The sequence below is a fragment of the Sturnira hondurensis genome, unplaced genomic scaffold (genome assembly GCF_014824575.4).
Source record: "Sturnira hondurensis isolate 20B ecotype Veracruz unplaced genomic scaffold, ASM1482457v3 Scaffold0000867, whole genome shotgun sequence".
Lineage (NCBI taxonomy): Eukaryota > Metazoa > Chordata > Mammalia > Chiroptera > Phyllostomidae > Sturnira > Sturnira hondurensis.
In genome coordinates this window covers 72,184-91,694 of record NW_028073498.1, presented here as the reverse complement: position 1 = coordinate 91,694, position 19,511 = coordinate 72,184, and the positions used below count along the sequence as shown (strand labels likewise).

Below are 19,511 nucleotides of genomic sequence, written 5' to 3'. Positions count from 1 at the left end.
TCTAAAGAAAATGTTGGATTTAGCAAAGTCTTTAACATGGCTATTATTATAAATATATTCAAAGCATTAAAGGAAAATATATTCAAAGACCAGCAGCAGGAATTTGCACAACCAGGGGTTCCTTTTTCCAACCTCCCTCAGCCTTCTGTGTGAGAAGGGGAGTACTGGTGAGTCAGAGGCCCACCTTGGAGGATGGAGCCCAACCTGGAGGCTATTCAACTAACCCAGAGGAGGCTGCCCAGTGCCTCAGCTGTTTAGGCTCCATTTGAGTTAGTGTGTTCACCCTTGGTGGATATTCCCAAAGTGGGGGACTGACAAATTACAGAAGATAAATTAAAGAATAAAATAAGCAGATGAAAGAATGAACGAATGCCTCAACATTGGGAAGCAGGAGAGTAAAGAACTGTCCCAAAGTGGAGGTGAAGGGATCCCCTGTCATAGGAGAGCCCATCGGTGGCGGATCAGGTTACTGCAGAGGCAATGCCTGCACTGGATGGGGATTCTTCCAAAGCATTTACGAAGGTCTGGAATGCTCAAAAACTCCACAGCCAAGATTGCCAACCCAGGGCTGGGAAGAGCCAGAGAAAGCCCAGAAACATGAGAGATGACAGAGTCTCAGCACTGCATCCATCCTTTACATGGCTGAGTCAGACTCACCTGGTTCACCATGATAACCTGTGCAGTCATGAGGCAAGTGCTTTAACCTCTTGGAGCTTCAGTCCCCTCATTTGTAAAACCTTTAGGACATAGGTTTTAAAACTCTCAGCACCTATGAAATAGGACCTTACAGACTTATCTTATTGGTCATGAGAATTTAATTTTATAGCACTTTAGCCCCTTGATCTAGAATATAGTGATTTTCAACTGAAAATTACTTACTGATTAAGTCATATATTAAGTGCCGAGTTTTTTAAGCAAAAGACCTGACATGGAGCCAGCTATCAGGAAATGATAACTAGTATCACTACTTTATTTAAACTCTCTTCAACAACTAGGACCGAAGATTAAGAGGGTGCTGCTGAAACTACTGAGAATAAAAATCACGAAACTTTGCCTTGACTAAACCTGTGGTTGAAAGAATTGAATGAGGTGCCCCAGTGATGGGCAGAATCTCAGTGGTATGTACAGGAATTCTGATTTCACAGACAGGCAACTCACAAGGAATTTCAAGCAGTCAAGAAAAAAAGAAGCATTTACTACCTTTCTTTAAGTGCATAGGATGTTAGATCAGGAATGCAACTCTCTAACTTATGAGGAATTTACCCCATAACTTAAAGGAGCACACCTGTGTCGGATGAATTCCAACCCTTCACCACTGTTGTCACTGACTTAAATATGTCTCTTCCAAGAGACTGTCATCTCCTTGAAGACAAGAACCACATGTAACCTGATCCTGCACCACCAGTGCCCAGTATTGAGTGGAGCAGTGACCCTAACCCAGAATCAAATGTACCTAGAGGAAACCTTGGGATATTTTTGGTTCCAGGGTATGGTCCCTATGTCAGTGAGGTTTGCAATATTTTCAAAGACACATCCAATGTCTCTAAGTAGATGTCAATTTTGTACATTTTAATTTGACAGTCCAATAATAGCCAAGAGGTCCATTTTTCTCTGGACCCTTACCTGGAGTCACAGTACACTGCCACCAGGTGGCAGCAATTCCTCGGTCACATCTGCCAGGTTCATCAGGTAGATTTTTAAACCCAGGTCTTGTTTTTCCCGATTTGTTGTTCTGTGGGAATGGGGGGGNGGGGGGGGGGGGTCAGGGAGATGTGCTGTTCTGAGGTACTGCTCTCACTGTTGGGACATCATTTACCCTACCCACAGGATTTGGACATCTTAGCTACAGGCTCCGGTCCCCACAGAGAAGGCCAACTTGGGGAATGTGTGCATTCCCTGGGAAAGCAGACCCCACAATTTGGATCCCTGACAGGCCTTTCTATTCTTGCTCTGAAAACACACACTTGAAACACAATGATGAGTGAGAGTGGCAGGAATCTAGGGCATGGAAAATGTGATTTCCTGCAAGAGCCCCTCCATTCCCCAAAGACTGAAAAGACAGAAAATAAAAATTTGAGGGAAAAAATTGAGTGGAAGCACTTCATACTTCAGAGAGAACACAGGGCTGACAGTGAAGACAAATAGATGTTTAGAAACTTTTAACAGACCACAGAATGCAAATTTCCAGGGGACAAAGGAGACCGGCTGTTGTGTCGCTTCAAGTTCTTGATGAGAAACTTAATTTACTAGATCTACAATAAAGGCACTTGGTTCCAAGTTCAAAGCCTTACCCTCGGGCTGCTGGGCTATGACTTGTCCTGCACAACACTAGTGACATGGAGGCAAAATGAGGAGCATTGCCAGTGTTCCTGGAGTCCTACTGTGTGCCAGGCCCAGGGCTGGGCTCCAAAAATAAGGACTAGGAGGGCTTTTGCTTTCATGTGTACCCTTGCTTCGCAGCTATCCCATGTGGTAGACACTCTTACCCCAATCAATGGTCAGGTGAGAGCTCCAAGACCCGAGAGATAAAGGGACAAGCTGAAGGCCACCGAGATGGTCAATGACAATAGAGTGACTCAAATTTCCTTCCCTCAATACCAGATTTCACTGCAGCAAAAACCCTTCTCTCTGGGTTGCCAACTGACAACCGTAGTATATGCTATGTCACTGTAAAGTCATACAGACTGCCAGAAATTGTTGTTCATTCATTCAAAAAATATTCTCTGAGCTCTTACTGTTGGCAGGCACAGTTCCAGGGGCTGGAGACTTAACAGCAAATGTAACAACAGTTTGATTCTCTGACCTCATGAAGCTTACGTTCTAGCCAGTAAAGGTGTTGATACAAAAGTGTCTGAGATGTTGGCAAGTGTCTCTAAGAAAACCAAAGTGGGTGAGGTGGACAAGATGTGTGGGTGGGATTAAGGTGGTGCAACTTTAAACATACTGCTCAGGAAGCCCTCACTGCACTCAGCCCTTTACACCTTAACACAACTTTGATGGCTATCTCTCTTGACCTCACGGTTGCATAGTGAGAAAGGTAGTCTCCTCACTCCCAGGACTCCCACAGCGCCACATTCTTTGCATGCTTTTTGGAGTTCTTTGGCCTCACTGGCTGGGGAGACAGAAGGAAAGGGTCACTAGGAATTGACCCACTCTCTGGCCCAACATTTAATCAGCCTTCATGTGGAATCCCTGCCACACAAACCCAGAGAGGCCAGAAGGGACCCTCAAAGTGAATCTTCCCTTGTTGAAGCCCCAAGGAGCTTTGTACCAGTCAGATACTCAGTGTCCCCTTAGAAATGTAAATGACCAGCAAATATGTGTGTCTGAGCCCCTGATAAGTTGTAGAGAAGGGGAGCTGGGCTGGGACTGGAATGGAGATCTTAGATCAGGGAGGGGCCACAGAGCTGCATTGAGCTCCTTATCACTCTGGTTGGGATTTGGGGAGAAGGTCCTATGGGGCAAGAAGGCACCCTGGGGGCTGTCTTCCTCCTGTGGATCATTGCCTCTCTGCTCCTTGTTGACTGGCAAAGGTACCAGCCCTCCTACCCCCGACCCCAGACTTCACAAAACCCAATCGCCTTTGTAGAGAAGTAAAGCTCTGGTGCTAACCTGCACAGATATTACTGTGGTCCTGGGACAGGGCTGGTTCTTCAGGCTGCAGGAGAGACCAGGCCACTTGGAGGTTCTGTCTCATGCCTGCAACATCAGCTATCTGCTCTCAAAAGTCCAAAAGGAAGGATGAGAAACTGATCTCACCCAGCTGTGGGCTCCTAGGGAAGAAGGAGGCCTTACTCATTCTTACTTATGTGTGCTCATCCCACCACCTGAGACTACCTCCCTACCTGTGGAGACTGGATGGAACAGCCCAGGGGACCGACAGGGCTCAGAGGCAGGAGATCTGAATGTGTCCTGGAGGCGCCCTCTGACCAGCCCTCAGACCTCCCAGGGGCTCACCTTCCCCAGATATCTCCTTCCTATTTCTCTACCCAGAGTGGCTCCAGAATCAACCCTTTAGTCCCTCCTAGTCATAGGCGGCTTCAACACTGCAACTTCCAGATCACACCCAACCAAGACATTAGGGTTTTCACACTCCCAGACCAGCCAAACCACAGGCCTAGTGACACTTTCTGGGAATTTTCCTCCCTGGTGCTGTCTGAAGTGCAAATGGGAAACTAAGTTAAGATGATCATGCAGAAAATTAAAAAAAAAAAAAACCCAACTGGACTTGGTAAAAGAACAATACTCAGATATACAAAATCAAGCCTTTTACTGACCTCCTGATAAAATTTTTCCAGCCCACAGCTCTCCTGTTCGACTTTCCCTAACTTTGAGAACTCTGCCTCAGTTGTCTCAGGGGGACCACAGGGCTACCTGAAGTCCTCACACTACCCCAGGATGTTTTTTCAACCCTGGCTGCATGGCACACAGTAAGAACTATGAGGTCATGGTTTTGATATGATTTTTTTAAATGCACATTAAAATAAATATATAATTATAAACTGAAAAAAAAAAAACTTCTACCACCTGGGTCATCAGATTTGACTTTCATAGTCATCTGATTGGGCAAGAAAATACAACCCGTGACCTTCATTCTACAGAAGTGGGGACTTGGCCCCAGAGAGGGGAGGTGCCTTGCTTGAGGCCACACTACCAGTAGTGGGAGAGCAGGAATTGAAACCTCTTCCCTCCTGCTTCTCACGGTCTGCGGTATGCACAAATGGGAAGCACTGGAATTGGACGGTGTGATCTGTTTTTTTCCCCCTTACAACTTCACCTCCCTTTATTTAGGGATTCTCCCACCCAGAATTCAGTAACTCTAAGTTGTAATAGGGTTACTAAATTACTGTGTGACCACAAGCAAGTAGGTTAGCCTCTCTGACCTGGATCTCTCTTTCTGTCAACTAAACATTCTAGGTGGGGTACTGATATTCTATCGACCTGTTCACGGGCTGCCTTCCCTCAGCACACTGAGACACACCTTGCATGACACACCAGCTTCCAGAGTTGGAGGAGCCATCAAGAGCTCTTCTCAGATTCAGTGTGACTGAATACTCTGCTACCAGCCTTCCAGCCCCCCTGAAGCGAATGGAAAGCAGGCTCAGGGCTCCTTGCACCTTCCTTTCCAGCCACACTGGGCCCTTCCTGAAACACACTGCAGCTTCCATAAAACACCAGCAACATGGAGTCTTGTTTTGCTCTCCCTTTGGGGTCACTATCCTTATCTCTGCCCCAGACGATCAGCTACTACTGCTGCTTTTGGAGACACACATACACACAAACACACATACACATTTCCTGGCCATCACTGATACAGAATAAAAAATTAGTACAGTTCACAGATATAGGGAGTTAGGAGGTTTTTAGACATTTTGCTAAAGCAACAGAACCTTTCTTCAAAAATTAAAAGAGCTCTGGTTCTTATATTCATTCAGCAATCATTTACTGAGCACTTACTGTTTACCAGGCACTAAGCTAGCAAGGGACTGGGGACATGGTGGTGGGCAAAGCAGATACAGACTCTGCTTCTAAGCTGCCTTCTCAGCAAGTCTGCTCTGGCCGTCGTCCTGTTGGAAATTGCAGTCCTTTCCCCCAGAACTCTCTCTTCACTGCCATACTTTGTCTCCATGGTCCCAGTTACCATCTAATGGACTGCATGCTTTACTGTTTAATTTTGTTCACCCCCTTCCCCAACTAGAATATAAACTCTATGGGGCAGGGATCACTGTTTTGTCCACTGTCTATTGCTACATGCCCAATACTTAGACTAATCTTTAACACAGAGTAGATATTCAGGAAATATCTGTAGAATAAATTAATTGACATTAAACAAATAAGCCATACATGTAATATATATATATGCAAAACTATATAAATATTTCATTGCAAACATAAGTACTTTGGACAATAAGGACAGAATACTGAAGGTCCATGGCTGGCAATTCAGAAAGATTTGCTTGACAAAGTGATGTTTTAACTGAGTCCTAAAATATAAATGGGTGTTAGACCAGGTGGAAAAGGAAAGTCTGAGGAAGAAAGGAGTGTTCCCACCAGAGAACTAGCGTGTACAAAGGTCCTGAGGCAGAAAGGAGGTCAATATCTGAAATGAACTGAAAGATGGAGACAGTAACAGGAGATATAACAAGAAAGCAGCTCATGAGGGACCTTGAAGGCACCCCATTTGGATCTTATTCCAAAAACCACAGGGAATCCCAGAAGGCACTTAAGCAAAGAGGTGCTTGGCAGATTTATATTTCAAAAAATCACTCTGTGGCTTGTTGGGGAGTGGTCTAGAGGGGTCAACAGCCATTTCTGGAAGACCGATTAAGAGACTATTGTAGTTGTCAAGTGGCAGATGGTGGTGATCTGGACCAGGCTAGTGGCAGCAGAGGTAAACAGCAACAATGACAGTGTGGAGGGTCAGGTTGGGGCTGGAGCCTATTAATTATCCCCCCATATGTGTCTGAGGGCTCTCTAGCTCAGAGGTCAGCAAAGTCTTTCTAGAAAAGGCAAAACAACAAATATCTTAGGTCTGCAGGTATGCAGGAGAGAGTTACCATAGCACGCCTGACATTGCTCACCAGTAGAGCCTGCTTTCAGGATTACCCTTGACTACTGTCTGGGAACTTGCTACGATATTCCTTATGGTAAGTGATTCAGTCTTGTCTGTGTGGGGCACTGAACTCTGATGTACCATCCTGCCTGGGCTGGTGGTACAACAAAGTGATTTATGGCAAACACCTGCTTTCTTTCTGAGAGTCTGAAATTCTAAGGACTGTGATGGATTGTGCAGGCAGAAAGTACCTGTGCAGTTAATAAAACACCCCCATTAAAAACCTGGACTCCAAGTCTGAGGCAGGCTCCTCTCGGCAAAAACACTGCCCACATGCTGCTGCATTTTGCTGCTGGAAGTGTAAGCAAGTTCTATGCAGCCCCTCCCTGCAGGAGAACATGAGAACCCTGTGTGTGAATTCTTCCAGACTCTGCCTGATGTAAAATAAATAAGCCATGTCTGAGACTGTAACTACTTCTGAGCCCTGTGAGCTCTTCTAGTGAGTTACCAAGTGACTGTGTCTGCGTGGAGAGGGGCCCTGCAGATAAGCGCTTGCCTTGGAGCTAAGATCCAGAAGAAAGGAGATGATAGGAAACTGGGATGATTGAGGCAGACATTCTGAATGGTGAACTCCTGGCTTCACCTTTGTTCTGAGTGTGGGTGGTATGTGTTTGTGTGTGCACATGTATATATTTATAGGGCTCTAAGGTCAAAGGTGTTGATGGGGTTTCCCCCAACTTTTCCAATCACTAGAATCTCCTCTGAAGCTTTGTAATCATTAATCAAGCCCAGGTACCATCTCAGGGCCCTGAAAATGAATCTCCAGGGATGGGACCTGGAGTCTGCATTTTAACACTTCCTGGTATCCCAGTGATCAACCAGATGTGGAAACTGAGTGAGACTCAGGACCTTGAGTGACCTTGAGGACTAGGATAAGGAAGCCTGTATGGAGAGGAAAGAATGGAAAATCTGTCAGGGGTAAAGGCAGAATCTGTAGATCTAACGAAAATACATAGACCAGTGATTTTGGAAATATGTTTTCCAAAACCTCTTTTCCAACTAAGCCCATGCCATCAGAAGTTGAAATGGGCAAGGTCAACATCAGTCAGGAGCTAATTTCCTTCTTCCTAGGGATCCTGCCTTACAATTCAGGATCCTGCCATCAGGGGCCTGGGGCTGCCCTGGACCTGCAGCCCCTCACAGCACAGCAAACCGAGACAGAAGTGAGCACACACTACCACTCCATTGTGGGCCTTAATGCACAGTAATGAGGTACATCTGAGCTGTACTAACTAGCACTCCACGAACATTCCCACCCAAGTCCTCCTAACAGGGGGGTGTCTTGAAGCCACAGATTATAGACTTGAAATATTTTGTAAACCTCATGTTCTACTGAATGCAGATTCTGCATTCTACTGCATGATCTATGTTTGTTTTCATAGAAAAGTGGGTGCCTGCTCACCCACTCAAATATCTTTGAGTATGTTCACACACTGGCATTACCTAGGGACCTTTAAAAGATACTGACACCTGAGACCCAGCCCCAGAGAGTTTAATTGGTCTGGGTTGTGCTCTGAAAAAATGAGATTTTCCTTCCCAGGAGATTCTAACAAGTAGCAGAGGTTGAGAACCCCAGGGCCATAAGATGCTCTGCTTTCATCTCTTGTCTAACATACCCTTGGCATAGCATGATGTACCTACCCACTTACAGAAACTCAGGCATAAGCATTTACTACTCACTTTTCAGAATAGGCAATAAATACCTTACCTAAGGGTAACTGATAGGCCAGCCAGTTCTCACCAATTATTTCTTTCTGTCATCCATCCCCACAAAGAAGACCAATTGCCAACAAAAACCCAGTTTCTCTCACTGAGATGCATTACTTCTGAGACCTGTGCTCTTGATGGGGGGAAGTATGTTTTTGTTTTCACTAACCTCTAACTGAAATTTAACATTTCCCTCAATTGTGACTGCAGGCAACAAACCGTAGTACCGTTAGCACTAGAAATCCCAGGTGTTTTCCTCTAACGATATAAATACCTCCGAATATCACTTTCTCTTGAAATCATGAAAATTATTGGACCTCTTGCTGGGTCTTGCTATTTAATGTACTGATAAAGAAGCACATATGTTATCACCATGCCACAAATTTGTCTTTTTTAATGCTTTGGTGGTTGTATTTCACTATATTTAATTTCCTATATATGTAATCTATGCATTGAAATTTGTAATTCTGGGAAGTGGTCTACAGGTTTCTAACTGTTCAGCCAGCTGTTACGCTTCTGTGGTTGGCATCAGAGGCCTGCAGAAGGCTTCCCAGTGGTAGTGGGCAGCAGTGCATTGAGCAAATGACTCTTACCTGTGGGTCGGAGAGCCGGGAAAGGTCAGGGTACAGGTAGAACTTGATGCCTTCAGAGGCCCCAGGCAATGTGACCCCTCGGATCAGGAGGATCAGAAGCATAATATAGGGGAAGGTCGCGGTGACATATACAACCTGCCCAAGAGAGGAGAGACTAGAATCAAGAAGGGGTGATGGCAGTAGGGAATGTGGTAGGCCTCTAACTTCTGGTGGGGCAAAGGGCTTCTCTGCGTAGCAAGAAGTGAACCCCTAACACAGCCTAGGCTCCCACCTCCTCCCTTACCAGCATCCCCTCAAGGGTTGGGTCTTACAGCAAAGCTTGATACCACTGCTTTTCAAACATTTTTTATCACAGCCCACAGAAAGAAATACACATCTGATAACTCTGTACACATTGAGCTGAAAAGGGAAGTTCCACAAAACTATACTCACTCTAATATGTGATACACTCAATGTTTTCTATCATACATTATTTCATTTTTTTAAGAAAATCTGGTCATGACCCTCTAAATTTACATTATAGTTCACCATGAGGCCAAGATCCACATTCCTAAAAAGCACTGTTCTTAATGAAACGCAAGTGTTCATCGCCAAGGATGGGATGGGATAGACAGGAAAGAGAATGGGGAGAGGGAAGCTGTTTGGGGCAGGAGAGACGCAGTGTTTGCTTCCCCATGTTTGCCTGGAATCATTTCAGCCTGGTCTGCTTGGAGGTATGTAACTAAGGCCAATGAACCTGACAGGATCCCTCAGCCCATGGATTCAGTGTAAGAATCAAGACAGTAAAAGAAACAAAATCTTCCCTGAGCTTCCTCACAAAGAGATGCTTAGAAGGACAGGTCAATACCTTCACAGACTTTTAAACTTCCTGTTCTTGGGGCCATGGCTCCAACCTGATGTCCCTACAGGACTCAGTGTTCCCTCCAATTCTCATTTTTTTCCTTTTTTTGCATTCTTTCCTCCAATCACTTGATTACTTCCTCTCGGTGGGACCTGCCTGTTGTATCTGTTTAGATTCACAATTTGTCTATATTTGGGAGCCACAGACACTGCTGAGACTCTCATGACTGCTATGAAGCCCCTCCCCATTTCCCCCAAGTGTGCACAGACACATATATGTGTACAAGCTTTTGGACAATGATCAGACTCTGATTTCGAAAAAAAAAAAACTTGTGCTCTGAGGCCTACCATCTTAATTCCTCCAGTGACAGTGTGGCCTCACACCCCATTCCAAGCCAGGCTTTCTTTTACCAGTGGTTCAGCCCTTCACACCATTCATTCATTTTTTTTAATTTACTCACTCGTCCACCTACTCGTTCACACAACAATAATACTCTTACGTACCAAAGACTGAGCTAGACCCTCGCATGTACAAATAAGAATGAGTCACAGGATGGAAGTTTCTGCTTCAAGAGGCTTCTCAACCAATAGAAAGAATAGGTAGGCATTCAGGTAGGCCGATAATTAATGCATTATGTAATCATGGGAGTGTAAAGGATGGTGTGACACAGAGAAAGGAGTAGCTAACTATAGGGGCAGTCGGGGAGGGCTTCTCCAAGGAGATGGCCTCAGTGCTGGCCCATCAAGGATGAGTAGGAGTTCAGGACATGGGAAATGGGGACAGAAGGAGGAAGAGAATAAAATCTTCTTACATTCCAAGTGCTTAATGTATAACAATAGAAATGGCTACATTTATACAGTATCTTCTTGGATTATTTTCTTTTAGCATTCATTTTATTTTTATGTAAATTAACATCCTACAAAAATTGAAATAGAAGCACTAAATATAGTATTGTACATAACACTGAAAAGATTGAAGGGACAAAAAGACTATAAAACAACCCACTCCTATTTCTTTGCACTTAAACTACAAACTGAAATGTAAGATACTATACTTTATATAAATACAAACATTTAAGTCAATTTGGTTGCTAAGTGACAAGACAGCGACATGAAGCCAGGCCCCCAAAATAGGAAATTAGAGCTAGCAGGGCGTGGTATCATTGGATCCACCTGATACGGGGTGTAGGCTAGATTATTTCATCCAGACACTGTCCCTAACCTACAAGGAGGGCACCATCCTCAGCCCACCCAGAGCTCTACCCCACCGACTGCAGCACCCATTTCCAAATCATCAGATCAACTGACATGTCATGTAATCAGTGCAATCTCCTGTTGTCCTATACAACGGAATCCAGAAAAGGTGATTGTAAGTCAAATATATAATAACAAACCAATGGTTGATATTAATAATAATAAAAATTAGAGGCCAGCAGTCAATAGGATTGTTGGTTTCCACCAAGAGGACTAACATACTATAAAATCTCTATTTCCTTTACCTTCATAGGCACAGCCTATCATAGATCTAAAGAATTTCATGTAAATCCTTAATTCTTTTCCTTCAAAATGAATCCTCTCAGTTAACTAGCTTACATCTATGAAAAGTCATGCTAAAAATATATTGCTTTTATTGAATAATTTCCACTTTCATGTCTGTTATATGTCAAAAGGTTAACTATCTGGACCACCAGGACCTGATTAATGATATTTCTGGAGCTTGGCTATCTTAAACCCTAATGCTCACAAATCTAAGGAAAGGAATGTTAGTTGCCATGTAGAATGTAAGAACAACTGAAAATCATAGAAATTTGTCTTTCGTCTATAGCAGGGGTGTCAAACTCATTTTCAGCGGGGGCCACATCCACCTCGCAATTGCCTTCAAAGGACCAAATGTAACTTTAGGACTGCGTAAATATAGCTACTCCTGAACTAGGAGCAAGGAGCTTGCTGCTACTGCCGTGTAGAAACAAGGCACCAGGCCAGATAGAACAAGGTGGAGTGGGACCTTGTTTGCCACCTGTGATCTATGGGATTACCTTCATGTGACTAAACTTGTTGGCTATTATCTGACGAGCCTGTCTGTTGAAAGATTTTGTTTATTTAATTTTTAGAGAGAGGGGAAGGGAGGGAGAAAGAGGTAGAGAGAAACACTGATGTGCTAGAGGAACATTGATCAGTTGCCTGCCGTACACCCCCAACTGGTGCCCTGACCTGAAAATCTAAGGGGCAGCCTTTCCATTTGTGGGATGATACCCAAGTCAATAAGCCACACTAGTCAGGGCTGACCAGTCTATTTTGAGTGGACTAGGCCACTGCGGTGTCATTAAAGGGTTACTTATAACCTGGCCAGTAACATATATGGCAGAATGTTCCTCTGTGACCACATTGGCATGGTTTTATTAAATCACTGCTGGTGATATTGAAGCAGTTCTGTTGTTTAGACTTCTAACTGGGTTCTCTGCTTCTACGTTACATCCGGAGGGCTAACCTTCCTCCACTGGTATCCATACCTTAATTTTTATATGCCTTTTATAAAATCATAAGGGAAATAAAATATGCAGATGAATTGCCCAAAGACCACAGTGCAGGCAACAAGTTAGGCTGCCAAATGAAATCACTGGCTGGCAGGCATTAGCTAGGAAAATTCTTTTGTAAGCTGAGGTTTGAGAGTCTTGAGTCAGGGTACAAAAGGTGGTTTAGGGGCATCATTATGTAATGCACACAAGTGGAGAGGGGTATGAAAGTTAAAAATACAATGCTGAGGACAGTCTGTACCTGTTATTGGTCTCAGCTCTCCTAAAAGCCCCTCTAAAGTGTTTCTATCCCCAGCCATAGCAGACACTTGGGCGTCATCTTTGATTTTTCCTGAGAACAGTTGTAGGCTATCCAAACAATACAGATCTTGTCATCAAGAGATTGCACATAAATCACATGCATGCTGCCATAACCCTCCCGGGTTCATCACAGACATCACTAATTGATCACAACACTCTTTGCAGCTAAGCCTGGATGCAGCCTCAGACCCCCCTACACAGAACTCCACACAGCCCCCATAATCAGTTGAGAAGAAGCCCACTTTTGCCTACCCTTGAGCTCATCCATTTTTCACATATGCATTCAGTCTCCTCCAGGTCCTTTGTCCCTGTCCTCAGAATGGTAAGACCAAGGTGTGTGCTCAAAGAACTTCTGAGTGTGTGATGCATGACACCCACAGACGTATGATCAAAACAGAAAAGGAGACCAGAGAAACAGGTTGGAAGGGTCGATGTTGAAGGGTTTCAGCTTTCTAACAGCAGGTTGAAGCTGAGTCTCCAAGAGTAAGTAGTAAGTCTTCCTGACTTGGAGAGGCCAAGTCAGGCAGGAAAGATGTGGAAATAGACAAGGATGTGGAAAAGGGCACAGAATCTTGCCCCCTGGATGTCTAAGAACCTCCAGGTTGTCCTCTAGGTGCTCAAGCTGGAGACAGCCTCCTCTCTTTCCTCAGGTTCTCCCACATTCACCCAGTGGTATCAAGTGCTGCCAAACTGAGCTCCAACAATATTCTGAAATTACACCCCCTCTTCATCCCTATCATCCGGGACCTCCATCACTTATTTTCTCCATCAAGCAACAGCCCTACACTGTCTATAATGCGTCTCAGGTTTCAAACACATGAATCTGGCATCCGTATTCCTGCACCTCTGAGTCCTCCCCTCACCCTCAGCCCCACATTCAAGGTTGTGAGATAGAGTGCAAAAGATCAGCCTTTGAGTCAGATGACCCTGGGTTCCAATCCTGGTTCTGCCTATAAGTCACACGCATGCTGCCATAACCCTCTGTATGCCTTTACCAGTTGCCACCCTTCCCCACCCACTCTGTTCTCCACTGTGCCAGGTTCCTCAAGTTGGGGAGCAAGTTAGGTTCCTTCAGGCCTCCTTGCCTTTTCATACCTACCTTTATCCAGAATGTTCACAAGCTCCTGGCCCATTCACAACATTAGTCCTGGTGTGTCCCAATCCTCACAAGTCTGAGGATTCCTTAAAGTCAGGGACTGCGTCTTCCACTTGTCATATCACTGACCTATCTATGTTACATGTTAGGCAGCAGAGGCCCAGAGCAGTCGGTCTGCAGTATCTCGGTCTGATCCTACTAGTCTGTCAATATAAACCATGCCATCTACCCAAATGTTGAGAGACTAGAGCGCCATGTCCTCCCTGACCAGTATCCCGCATTTACCCCCAGTCATTTCAGCAGCCTCTCAGCACTGTAGCTGTTTTCTGTCAGCTGTTTCATTGCCGTGTAAGATTGAGATTTCTAACATATAAGTTCTACAGAGAGAGGGAGTTTTGTCTTTTACTTTGCAGCTATAAGGACAGTAAGTGGTACATAAAATGTGCTTCATAAGTCTTTGTAAACAAGGAACAGACTGATAGTGACCAGAGAGGCAAAGGAGAGGGGAAAGGGGAAAGAAGGGGAAGGATCTAGTCAAGGGACAGGTACAAATGACCCATGGACATGGACAACAGGGTGAGGATTGACTGTGGGAGCTGGGTGGGTGGGTATGGTGGGGCAGGGGAGAGCAACAGGGGAACATTGGGACAAATGTAATAGAACAACACTAAAAAATAAAATTGAAAAAAGGATAAAGAAATAAGCAAGCTAAGACCTGGAACTCTGAGGTTTCTTAGAAGGCAGGCCTTCAGAATACCACTTTGAATTTTGTCCATATGAAATGCTGGATCCACACAAAATGAAATTTGGAAAATTGAATCAGATTTGAAGTGAGGTGTTTATAAGGAAATCACAAAGAGATTTGGTTTAAATTGAAAGACCAGTTCAGATACAGAGGGCAAGAAGTTCAGCTACAAGGTGCTTCCCAGCAAAGTTCAGTGTTGCTTTCAAGATGTCTGAGTCCCCCAGATTTGTCTGGAAGAGCCAAGCAGGGCTCAGGCATTATGCTAAATTATGCAGTGTTTGGTGATGGGCACAATAAGGTCACTAACAAGGTACCGTGAAGCCTGGCTGTTCCCGGCTGCTGCCAGTGGTGGCTCACACCCAGGTGGGCGTGGGGAAAGGAGGGTTTAAACTGTCAGAACTCTCAGGCCCCTGAAATGAGACCCCAGTCCTAAGCACACCCCTTGGTTAGGAGAGTTTTTTTACTATTGTTTAATTTCCTCTTAGCAGGTCAAGTCCTCCTGAATATAAAGGTTAACACAATTGGTGGTAATTACACTGTATCCTGTTTTAATTGGCTCTAATTGCTCATTTGCATACCAATACTGGAATTGTGGGGTGTTTTCCCCCTACTTCCAGGGACACAGCTGTCTGTTTCATAGCAGGGAGTTTGGTCCTTGGGAATGCCACAAAACTTGCTGGAGGGTTGCCTCTCCCTCAGTTTTCCAGAATAATAGGGTCAACTGGAAAGCTGAGTATTATTCAGAAGGCATCAGGAAAGCAGGGTGGTGTGGGGGCAAGAAGCAGGGCCACAGGGCCAAACTGCTCCAACGTGCTGCAGTTTGGGCAAGTTCCACACCCTCTCTAGGCTGGCATTTTACCATCTACAAAGAGGCAGGAGAAAGCTAATCCCAACTTCAGTCCCTCTTGCACCGTTTTCCCAACTGTTTTTGGGGGTGGGGGATGAGAAGGGGATTTATATGAATCACTTTTATATTATTTACTTATATTATTTACTAAGTAAATCAATATACTCTTTTACATAAAATAAATATATGTAATAAAACTGTGAACACCATAAACAGAAAAGCATTTTCTCTTAGCTTACATAGAAGATAAATGCAAAAATAAATGCAATAAAAATAAAGTGGTTAAATTTTACCAAAGGCTCTCTTTGTTCTTTGTTCAACAGCAAGATTATGTGGAAGAAAGGGAGCCACATACTAAACCTGACAAGTTCAGGGGAGGCCTGTGCAGTGGTTTTACAAACTCAGAAACCTAAAGTAACTATACAGGATAGTCTGAAATGAAAAACTTCCTAACTAAAAGCAGGTCATGGTGGGTAGTCATGTCCTAGGTCAGAATTCTTTGCTAACAAAAGTCAATCTTTACCTTAACTAAGCCTGTCTGTTGTTTTTTGGCATCTATGATAATATACCGTTGGAATGTCAAATTTCCTTTTTCTGGATGGGCCCTTCAGGGCACGATCACCACACCAAGGGGAGACCACAAATCCCTTCATTGTTATTGTTATCATGGTAACTGTTGACTGTTACTATCCTGTACTCACCTAAGTAAAAGATGTGTCTATCATTTTACTTTTCATCCAGTCCCAGAGGTTGCCTGCCTGCCTCCCGCTTTGCCTCTTCTTTTGATTGTAATGTATAAAATAAGATGCAAAACTGCCCTTCTCTGGAGCATTATCTCAACTCATTGGCAACTGTCATCAGATAAACTCACAAAAATGCTCTACAGATTTGAATGTTTCTTACATTGACAAATAGTAAGGGTCAGAGAGGCATTAAACGGTAAGCCAGCACCCACTGTACATTTTCACTTAAGAGACATTAAAAAGGGAATATTGTTTCATTATGTGATTCGATGTTTTTAAATTTGGGTACACTAAAATCCTGTGGACCATTAGTAAAAAGAACATCTCCCATATTTGTGGGAGAGACTAGATGGATCCCTGAAGTCCTTCCCACCATCCACAGTGTTTTCTAGGAGGACCCCCATTGACAACCACAACCCTTTTCAAAACACCAGGACTTCTTAACCCTTTTCATTTCTTTTTCACCATCCACCCAGCCCCTTCCATCAGTTTGTTCTCTGTCTCTGTAATTTTGTTTCTGTTCATTTGTTTTGTTTGTTTCTTTCTTTTTTTTTCTGGATTACACACATAAGTGAAAATCATGTAGCATTTGTGTTTCTCTGTCTGACTTGTTTCACTTAGCATAACACTCTCTAGGGCCACCATGTTGTTGTAAATGGCAAGATTTCAACCTTTTCTATGTCTGAGTAATATTCTAGTGTGTGTGTGTGTCTCATATCTTTATTCATTTACTGATGGACGCCTAGGTTGTTGCCATAGCTGATGGCCAGTTACAAGATAAGTCATGAGGATGTAAAGTATAGCATGAAGAATATAGTCAATAATATCATAATAACTATATATGGCAACAGATAGATACTAGACCTATGGTGGTGATCACTTTGTAAGGTATATATATGTCTAATCATTATGTTGTATACCTAAAACCAACACAATATTGTATGTCCACTATAATTTAAAAATAAATTTTAAAAAATTGTTAAGAGGCATATCACATAAATGTTAAGTGTTGTTATAAAAAATAGCTGTTGGGAGGCACATGAAGGAACTTTCTGGAGGTGATGGATATTTATTATCTTAATTGTGGTGATAGTTTCAGCGGTGTATGCATAAGTTCAAACTCACCACGCTGCATACGTTAAATATGTACATTTTTTTGTATATCAATTATACCTCAATAAAGCTACTAAAAAAAAAGACCAGGCCTCCATGGAGCTATCCAAGGTCCTGATCACAATTTAGGCTGAGCCTTCAGTAATCCAGCTACCCAGAGTCTTGGAAGATGCCGCTATTAATTGAGCACCTAATGAGTACATGTGTCATATAGTTCCTCTGACTGATATTTGTATCATTGGTAGGTTCTGTGCCCATTTTGCAGACAAAAGAAGAAATGAGGACTACAGATTGAAGTACCTTGCTCCAGGTCACAGAGCTGTAAGCGATCCAAAATCTGCTCTCTCCACTACAGGTGCTGTGCTTTCTACTGCAAACCTAGATAACCATTGCCTTCCTGTTTTCTTCTCTCTGTGTCTTCAGGGGTTCAGCTTGCCTGAATTTTGGCAGGAACCCATCACTGTCCACTAACCCCAACCTCAAAAACACTGCGTTAGCCCCACCCTCCCCCACTTCTCTTCCAGCCAGGCTTGCCTCTGTGTCTGGAGTATACCTGTCCATTCCACATGGTTGGAATGCATGGTCCTGAATATCTAATCTTTACAAAATCACTCTTTTGAATAACAATGGATTTTCCATACTTTGGTTTTTAAGAGAGCACCACCTGAATTCCCAGGCAAGAACATTATAGCAGGCACCAAACAGTCTGGCATAACCTTCACTAAGATATCACTGACCTCTGGAAACAAGATGCTAGGGGAGTGTGAATCTGAAAAAGAAAGATCCCCATGGATGCGTCTTGCCTCTTCACCATTGCTATCACCTTGAGAATACTGAGTAGAGATCATTCTATCTGTTTTAAGCAACTAAATTCCAATTGGTAAATTGAGTGGATTGGGCCAGTGGATTATACATGTTTTTTTATAAGAAAACAATAAAGTAATGGCATTTTAGCAATGCAGCAATATCTCCATTGGGAGTTAAAGTTATAATTTTTGTATAATGACAAGAATTTGTCATTAGCTATGAAAGTTAGCCCATGTGTGGAGCCTAAAGGAATACACTGAAAGACCAGCCCACCTTGGGATCCATGGCCCATGGCATCATCCTTTTGCAGAATTGAGAAGAGAGGAAGGGAGATGAGAAATAGGATTACACTTGGGAGGCAGCAAAGCTAAGCGGCATGACCAGGCTCTAGTCCCCATTCTATCACAGCAATGAGGACCATGAGCCCTCCCCAAAGATCTGATCTCCTCCCTTCTACAGCAACATAATACCAAATCTTCAACTGGACCCAATAAAGACAGAATCTCTCAGCCTCCCTTATAGCTAGGTGTGGTCATATGACTATGTTCTGGCCATTCAGACACAAATGAAGGTGCTATATACAACTTCCAGATGGTATTATTAAAGGGAAGGGCTGCATCCTCTCTGTCCCTTCTTGACCTTCCCATGGGCTGGAATGAAGACTAAGTAGTGAGTCATTGTAGACAATGAAAATAAGGGTGACACCTAAGAAAAGGCAGGCAGGTTATGCCTGGAGTGTTATGGGAGAAAGAAATAAACTACCTTGTTTCTGCTGCTACTCTTTTAGGTCTTTATTCTAATGAGTCAAACATGTAAACTAAATATCTAACCACCCATAGCCTTTGTGATTTTTGGTAGGTCCTGTTTCCACTCTAATTCTGTATTATCTTTTGTTAAATGAAGACACTAACCCAGATGGGAATAGATCCATACTATTCCTTTCTACTCAGAGATGAAGCAATAATTCTGAAAATCCTGAAGGTAGACTCTTGGGAATGAACATCCTCTACACCTAAAGTCAAGCAGGAATGGCAACAGAGTCAGGAAGTCTCCACAAAGGTCTAAGCAGTAAAATTAAAAGAGCAGTTAGAACAGACCAGCCAAAGGGATCACCATTTCTTGGTGAGCCATAGTGTTAAACTTCTCTGTCACACTGTGGCAAATGAGCCTGACAGGGTGGCAGCCAATTTGTTGTGGATCCCATCATCAGGTACATGAGTTAGAAGGGCTCTGAGACCTTTCAGAGTCTCCATATTCCTCACGTGTGAAATGAGGACAATGCCTACCTCAAAGGTGGATGTGAAGATAAGAGATCACCATGCAAAGCACCTGACACAGACACTGCTCAATAACTGAAAGGACTGTGATTGCCTTTGTTGCCCATCATTGGGTCAGTGAGCAGTATTCCTTCAGCCTGGTGAGTGAGATAGATGGTCAGCAGAGAACAACGTATCTGGGGGTTCAAGAATGCAAACAGAGAGGCTAGAGTAAGCACTGCTTCAGCTGTGAGGGTGGGCAGAGGACTGACTCCCGAAACTCCTTATGGGATTCTCTCACTGACAATGGGAATGGC

At 43.7% G+C, this 19,511-nt stretch overlaps 1 protein-coding gene across 1 annotated transcript in view; it reads right to left on the bottom strand.

Annotated features, from left to right (window-relative positions):
• SLC6A11 (solute carrier family 6 member 11) overlaps positions 1-19,511 on the bottom strand; it is a 122,922-nt gene that overhangs the window by 52,339 nt on the left and 51,072 nt on the right. Inside the window, exon 6 of the mRNA XM_037050548.1 lies at positions 8,914-9,048. Within this exon, the coding sequence (XP_036906443.1) occupies positions 8,914-9,048 (135 nt within the window). The remainder of the gene's footprint in view (positions 1-8,913; positions 9,049-19,511) is intronic.